Source organism: Astyanax mexicanus, chromosome 3 (assembly GCF_023375975.1).
Source record: "Astyanax mexicanus isolate ESR-SI-001 chromosome 3, AstMex3_surface, whole genome shotgun sequence".
NCBI lineage: Eukaryota > Metazoa > Chordata > Actinopteri > Characiformes > Acestrorhamphidae > Astyanax > Astyanax mexicanus.
The window spans coordinates 3,710,566-3,718,363 of record NC_064410.1 but is presented as its reverse complement, the minus strand read 5'-3'; the positions used below and the strand labels follow the sequence as shown (position 1 = coordinate 3,718,363).

The window sequence follows — 7,798 nt, the reverse complement described above, 5'->3', positions numbered from 1 at the left end:
AGTGTATTTCACATGTAAAGAAATGTTTTTTTTGTAAAAAAATATTTTAAAATATGTATTTTATTTTTTAAATCAAATATGTTATTTATTTATTTTTTGAATGTCCAGGTTTCTATTGTTTTTTTTATTATTATTATAAGTACGGTGATATAAATTATTTTTCAAAGAGTATGAATATTTGATATGCCAATCATATATCATTGTTTTATTTTATTTTTATTTATCATTAAAACGCTGAGAAATATCTATAAAAAAACTGCTCTCAGAAAAAGAACGAGTTTGGGGACTTTTATTGTGACAGGTGATCTGTGTGTAAACCGACAGTGTTTCCTGTTGCAGAACGGTTGCTGCTGCGTGTGTTTTTATAGGAGGTGTAAAACACAGTTACAGTAAGTAGTTTTACCTCAGTTATATAAACTGTGACAGTGCGTTTTACAGATAATACAGGGTAATATAAGTAGTTGTGTGTGGTGCATGTGGTGCTTATGTTATAGCTATTCTGTAGGTCAACGGGGAGCATGCGCACTGAGTTTTTAGGTGAGAGACTGTCTGTGCTGTAGTTAATCCAGCAGCACCACTATAAAATAGTTTATTCATCCATATTTTGTCAGTACCCGCTTTATTAGTTAGGGCCAGGGTCATTAATTCAAAATTAAATTATATATATTTTATTTTAATTACAATTAATTACAATAATTACAATTGATAAATGTTTGATGTAAAATGTTGTCACATCTCCTACAAAACATATAAACTAAATAATATTACGAAATATATTAATAACGAAATATCTCTTCAAGTACTTTACTTAAAAATAAAGTATCGCCTTCTCTTTAAGTCCATTTATAGTGTTTATGGAACTATTTAAAATATTTAGTTTTAAAAAAAGTAATTGGTGTATCTCTTTTGAAAGGTCTATTATTCATATTCTTTAGCTGTTTTTTTCTTTTAATGAAGTCTGCTGTAAGGAAATTTACTTAATGTGAGTGTGAATGAAATGAGTACCTCTACCTTATTTTTTTATATTTGACTTTATTAATTATGTCCACTAATTGTTGCAGCCCTACTCATGTTTAATACCTCATAATAAACACTTGTACTCTTTTGATTCAGGTTATCCAGGACTGTGTTGGTGAGACATGTCAGTGACATGTTGGCAGAAGCTCTCAGTGAAGCATTTGTCCAGAGCCCTTTGCATAAGGACCTGTACGAGTGTTTTAGAAACATCTCGGAGGAAATACAGCCACCTTAGCCATTCTAGTACTGCACAGTCTCCCAGGAGAGTGGTCATCACTGGAATTGGACTTGTGTCCCCGCTTGGAACAGGAACGGCTCTGCCCTGGCAGCGTCTGGTCGATGGAGAGAGTGGGATTGTTGCACTGGACTCTGAGGAATACAGAACTGTGCCGTGTAAAGTGGCGGCACGAGTCCCTAGAGGAGATGGAGAGGGCGAGTTTAAGGAGGAAAGGTTTGTTGGAAGAGGGGAGATGAGCTGCATGTCATCTGCCACAGTCATGGCTGTCGGGGCAGCTCACCTGGCTCTGGAGGACTGTGGGTGGTATCCCAGAAGCCCAGAGGAGCAGCTAAACACAGGAGTGGCAGTAGGCATGGGCATGGTGTCCCTGGAGGAGATCGCCCGCACCGCTGCAGCCTTTGAGACGCGTGGGTACAGCAAGGTCAGCCCTTTCTTCGTCCCACGTATTTTGGTCAACATGGCGGCTGGACACATCAGCATCAAGCACAAACTCAAGGGTCCCAATCACGCCGTGTCCACGGCCTGCACCACTGGGGCTCACGCTGTTGGTGATGCTGCACGTTTCATCGCACACGGTGATGCTGTGGTGATGGTTGCTGGCGGCACGGAGGCTTGTGTAAGTCCCCTGTCCATAGCGGGCTTCGCACGAGCACGGGCCCTCAGCACCAACTGGAACCAGCAGCCCAAGCTGGCCTCGCGACCCTTCCACCCAGAGAGAGAGGGTTTCGTGATGGGTGAGGGAGCAGCGGTGCTGATTCTGGAGGAGTACAGACATGCTATGGAGAGAGGAGCACGAGTGTACGCTGAGGTGCTGGGTTATGGACTCTCAGGAGATGCCAGCCACATCACTGCGCCCACTGAAGATGGAGATGGAGCTTTCAGGTAACTTTGCACAACCGCCTACTAGATAAGCCTAACATAATTACCATTTTGTGTTGATATGATGATAAAGCTCTGGAAAAAAATAAGAGATCACTTAAAAATGATGAGTTTCTTTGATTTTACCAAATTGAAAACCTCTGGAATATAATCAAGAGGAAGATGGATGATCACAAGCCATCAAACCAAAATGAACTGCTTGAATTGAATTTTTTGCACCAGGAGTAAAGGCATAAAGTTATCCAAAAGCAGTGTGTAAGACTGGTGGAGGAGAACATGCCATGTGTTCAAAAACCAGGGTTATTCCACCAAACCTTGATTTCTGATTTTTTTTTAACTTTATGAATATGAACTTGTTTTCTTTGCATTATTTGTAATATCTGTGTCTTTTTTGTTATTTCAGCTATTTCACAAAATAAATTCTGCAAGTAAATGCTCTAAATGACAATTTTTTGATTTGGAATTTGTGAGAAATGTTGTTCGTAGTTTATAGAATGATTTATAAACAAGCCTAAGCTCCATATTTAAATACAAGGTCAGCACAGCAATAACTTTATTTTTGCTTTATTTGCTTCACTCAACAGGTGCATGTCTGCTGCTCTACGCAACGCTGGCGTATCGCCTTCAGACGTGACTTACGTGAACGCTCACGCCACCTCAACACCACTAGGGGACGCTGCAGAGAATGCTTCTATAAAGAAACTCTTCCAGAAACAATCCCCGTTACTGGCCGTTTCGTCCACTAAAGGGGCCACAGGGCATCTTCTTGGGGCCGCTGGTGCTCTGGAGGCAGCGTTCACAGCACTGGCATGTTACCATGGTATCCTGCCTCCGACTCTCAATCTGGACCGAACAGAACCGGAGTTCGACCTGAACTATGTGCCCTGTGTTTCTCAGCCCTGGAGCACTGACGGCCCGAGAATAGCTCTCACTAACTCCTTCGGGTTTGGAGGCACCAATGCCTCTCTGTGTCTGACCAGTGTGTGAGATGATGTTGATGGTTGTCGTACACTAAAGCAGATCAGAAATAAGGAATTCACTGAACACTGTTAAGTATTTTGTCAGCTTGTTAATTTGTCCGTTGATTAAATAAATCAATGTGATATTTCTCTGACTAATTCTTTAAAGACTGATTTTCCAGACGGGGATAAAATCTACTCTGTTAAACAAATGAACCTAAAAAATAAGCAACGGGTTAGCCAAGTTTGCAGTCAAGCCATCTGCATCTAAATCTCACAGGCTCAAAATTATTACGGTAATGCATTACTTCAATGCATTTTTTTTAATAAATTTAATAAATTAGCAATAAAATATATTTCAGGATGCATTTCACTTACTATAAAATGTGTTACCGTAAGTAGTTGAAGTATTAGTATTATTATTATTATTATTATTATTATTATTATTATTATTATTAGTAGTAGTAGTAGTAGTAGTAGTAGTAGTAGTATTAGCAGTATTATTATTATTATTATTATTATTATTATTATTAGTAGTAGTAGTAGTAGTAGTAGTAGTAGTAGTATTAGCAGTATTATTATTATTAGCAGTATTATTATTATTAGCAGCAGTAGTAGTATAATTAGTATAATTTGTATTAGTAGTAGTAATGTTAGTATTATTATTATTATTATTATTATTAGTAGTAGTAGTAGTATTACTAGCAGTAGTAGTAGTTTTAATATTATTATTAGTAGTAGAAGTAGTATTAGTATTAGTATTATTATTATTAGTAGTAGTATTATTAGAGCCCGCCCCCCGGGCAGTGACGCGGCGCGTGGTGCTACCAGGACAACCGGCGCATCAACACTGAGGGTCCGGAGTGAACCGCGTCCTGTATCACAGCAACGGGCCGAGCGAGAGCCGAGCAGCAGCAGCAGCAGCAGCTGTGGAGATCTGCCGGGTTTACAGCACTGATTATATGACAGAATTAATTTCAGAATTATTAACACACAGAGACACAGAGTTAAACTGCGTCTGACTGAAGATTTTACATTCCGCCTTTTTTAACAGAGCGACCGTTTAATTCACAGCAACCGGAGCGGAGGTAATAACTAACGGGTTTCGAAAACTGAGTTAGCTTAGCTAAGTTATCTGTTTAGTTTGCTAATCAAGAAGTTAGCTAGTTAGCTTAGCTATCTGGGACTGTGAATTTTAAACGCATTATAAAAGAGTTTATAACCCGTACACTATAATAATAATTTTATATATTTATTTACAGTAAGGAACCAGTGCTCGCCTCTGCTGCGGTGAATCTGTTGCTACACGGACCGGTTTTCAGTGGAGCGCAGAGAGTGTTCGTGTGTGGGAGGGAGATTTATATGATTTTATAAAATCATGTTCAAGAACACATTCCAGAGCGGCTTCCTGTCCATCCTCTACAGCATCGGGAGCAAACCGCTTCAGATATGGGATAAAAAGGTAAACCGACATCTAACGATAACTAGCTAGGTTACATAAAATACATCAGTTCACCTGGAACAGCCGGTGTTCTGTCAAATTGTGCTACCCTGGCATAACACACTAGTAGAGGGAATGGCTTCATAAATGAAAATAGAAATTCAGCTATTGAGGAAAGTAGGTTAAACTAATTATTACATTTAGTTAACTATTTATTAAATTGAATATGGATGGATTGTTAAAATAAGGGAGCAGTTATTTTTAATTGGAACAACTGAAAACAGTTAGGAAATGATTTATTAAATTAGAGTAGTCATTAATTCAACCAAAGGAACCATTATTAGACGTGGGAATGTTTAAGCTTCGTCTTTAATTATTAAATATTTCTACCTTTCTACCTGTATGGACTCCATATAGCCTACAGGTATCAGCTAGTCTACAGGTGGGACTAATTTTACAGAAATGGATTTAGTGAAACTGGCTGGGTTCACTGGGTATAACTCATGATTCCTCTTTTCAGGTGAGAAATGGACATATAAAGCGGATTACAGACAATGATATCCAGTCACTGGTGCTGGAGGTGGAGGGGACCAACGTCAGGTAATCATCATTTTACACATTTCTTTTTTTGTGGATAGTTTAATAGGATTAATAGGATCGAGTTTAGTAGGTTTGTATATAATTCTACATCAATTATTAACAGACTGTCAGCTGGGTGGGCAGAATGACAGTATGTTATTGTTAAAAGTGATAAACTATGTTTTTAGGAAGCATTCACTGTCTATATAATGGGTTTTGTCAACTCTTATGTTTGATTGTGAATAGTGTTATTTTATAGTGGCACTTGTAGGGCTTTTTCTCTCTTCTGACTTGTCAAAAATTGTGTCAGAAAAATGCAATATATTGATCTGCATTGTAAAAGTGTCTTGGAATATTTTTGTGGAACCCCCAAAGGACCACCTGATCAACTAAATGTGTACAGTAGAACCTTCAATCCTTATTGTTTATACAGTTTAAAGTTATTAACAGTACACATGGAAATACCAGGTGTAAACTTTTCTCTCTCTTGTCTCACTGTCAAATTGTGATCAGACAACTCACCAGATAAGAATGGATATATATATATAATTGCATCACCTCTCACTATTGTGGTTACAAGTCCTTATCGCTATGGATATCTTCTATTCACACTCTGGTTCATATTCACAGCACAACATACATCACATGCCCGGCAGATCCGAAGAAAACCCTTGGCATCAAATTGCCCTTCCTGGTTATGATCATCAAGAACCTCAAGAAGTACTTCACATTTGAAGTTCAGGTAAGGCTACTGCATATGTGCGGGTGTTTTATGCTTTTATTGAAGAGCTGTGATGTGCCTTAATTAATCACAGATCCTTTTAATATCTCACCGTGTCCCAGGTGCTGGATGATAAGAACGTACGGCGGAGATTCAGGGCGAGTAACTACCAGAGCACCACCCGGGTGAAGCCGTTCATCTGCACCATGCCCATGCGACTGGATGACGGCTGGAACCAGATCCAGTTCAACCTGTCGGACTTCACAAGAAGAGCGTACGGCACCAACTACATTGAGACGCTCCGTGTACAGGTGGGCAGTGGAGGCAAAAAAGACATGCTGTTTTGCCTGTACTAATATAATATAATAAGAGAGACATGTCATCTGCTGGTGTTGATCTACTGTGTTATATACAGTATTTTATGGAGATGTGGATTTCATTTTCCAGCAGGACCTGGCACACTGCCAAAAGTACCAATTGGTCTTATATAATATTTACATTTTCTGAGACACTGATTTTTGGGTTTTAATTGGCTGTAAGCCATAATAATCAACCATAAAAGAATAAACACATAAAGTAGGTCCCTCTAAATATAACTGCACCTCCTTAACATTCTGCTTTTCTAGAGTAAAATAAGTATTAGTTGTGGTGGCCTGGAAATGGGGTATGTTCAGGTACATTTTTAGAGTATTGCTATCTTAGCATTGAAAAACACAGGTGCGCCACTGACTGAAATGAACCCTGACAGCAGTCAACCATCAGACGTTCATTATTATCTTGGCAATGTGCTTACACACCCTCTTGTTATGCTACCATTGCTGTTCTTGTAAATGAGCTGGTGGTGCAGTTTCACAGCGTAAACGAGAAGGTTAGTTGGACACGTCCAGGTAGCTGCGCCGTTAAAATAAATAATAACATATTTATTATGTTTGCTTTTTACTTCTTTTCACTTTTAATGCAATCTCAGAAGTTTCTGAATTAGTATTCTACATATTATTAATTTCAATTAATGAATAGCTTCATTATCTTGCAGATTCATGCCAACTGTCGCATAAGAAGAGTGTACTTTTCTGACAGACTGTACTCGGAAGATGAGCTCCCGGCAGAGTTTAAGCTTTATTTGCCAGTTCAAAACAAAGCAAAGGTAAGTTCACACCAACACCGGTACTTTTATTTGTGTACCAACTGTAGGCCTGTATGTGTGCATATAGGACTGGGTAATATGGCAAAGAATACAATAGTGATCAGTGGTGTGCAGTGAGGCCCTTCTAACCCTTCAGAGAAGGGGTGACAAAAGTGCATGTAAAAAATTACATCATTTTTATTAGGGAATATATAATATAATTATTGTAAGTGTAAGCATTTACATATGTTTGGGAGGGCGGGGGGTGGTTGCAGAAGGGGTACCCACTATATTCACTGCACGCCACTGACTGATTGTGTTTCTTATGTCCTTCTGTTCTTTCCTTTTTACAGCAGTGAAGTGGAATCTGAAGCATTCTCATCCTTTGTTAAACCTGCAGTTTTTCCACAACAGAGAAATTTCTAGTATCCTCTCTTTGCTTTGTATTTGTAATGTTATTTTGGGACTGTGTGAATAGTTTGTTTGTTTGCGGCTCAATAAATATTTTATATGCACAGTGTGATCTCCAAGCTTTTCATTCACCATGATCACAACACTTTTCACCAATATGGAATAGGCTCCATTCTGGATTGCACACCTATTTTTTATTCAGAGCTTTATTTGTAAAAGTCAAACTTCTTTGGTGCGACATCAGAAAGACAGTGTTTGTTTGAAAGATTTTTATTGAAACAGAATATAAGCTGCCACAATGGAGTCTCAGCACACTGGTAGGAATGTAGCACTGCATCTTCAGTTGCAAATTTAATTTCACAGAGGCTTATTTGTGCAAACACTTTCAATTAAACACCTGAACATCATTATTCTCATACTGTGGCCAAAA

The 7,798-nt window shown here is 38.6% G+C and overlaps 2 protein-coding genes across 2 annotated transcripts; both read left to right on the top strand.

The window, feature by feature from the left end:
• The first annotated feature begins 282 nt into the window (after positions 1-282).
• oxsm (3-oxoacyl-ACP synthase, mitochondrial) lies at positions 283-3,248 on the top strand. Its single transcript, XM_007242440.4, has 3 exons — positions 283-389; positions 1,114-2,137; positions 2,719-3,248. Exons 2-3 carry the CDS (start codon positions 1,140-1,142, stop codon positions 3,119-3,121), a joined length of 1,401 nt encoding a protein of 466 aa, XP_007242502.3. The 5' UTR covers positions 283-389; positions 1,114-1,139; the 3' UTR covers positions 3,122-3,248.
• A 704-nt stretch (positions 3,249-3,952) lies between these two features.
• cfap20 (cilia and flagella associated protein 20) lies at positions 3,953-7,474 on the top strand. The gene is made up of 7 exons (XM_049476054.1): positions 3,953-4,181; positions 4,356-4,555; positions 5,055-5,134; positions 5,744-5,855; positions 5,957-6,145; positions 6,868-6,978; positions 7,311-7,474. The coding sequence occupies exons 2-7, from the start codon at positions 4,472-4,474 to the stop codon at positions 7,314-7,316; spliced, it is 582 nt and encodes a 193-aa protein (XP_049332011.1). The 5' UTR covers positions 3,953-4,181; positions 4,356-4,471; the 3' UTR covers positions 7,317-7,474.
• The last annotated feature ends 324 nt before the right edge of the window (positions 7,475-7,798 follow it).

Coding starts and splice junctions, on each gene's coding strand:
- oxsm (XM_007242440.4), top strand. CDS start 1,140: ATGTCAGTGACATGTTGGCAGAAGCTCTCAGTGAAGCATTTGTCCAGA. Junction 2,138..2,718: donor GATGGAGATGGAGCTTTCAG/GTAACTTTGCAC, acceptor TTCACTCAACAG/GTGCATGTCTGCTGCTCTAC.
- cfap20 (XM_049476054.1), top strand. CDS start 4,472: ATGTTCAAGAACACATTCCAGAGCGGCTTCCTGTCCATCCTCTACAGC. Junction 5,856..5,956: donor ACTTCACATTTGAAGTTCAG/GTAAGGCTACTG, acceptor ACCGTGTCCCAG/GTGCTGGATGATAAGAACGT. Junction 6,146..6,867: donor TTGAGACGCTCCGTGTACAG/GTGGGCAGTGGA, acceptor ATTATCTTGCAG/ATTCATGCCAACTGTCGCAT.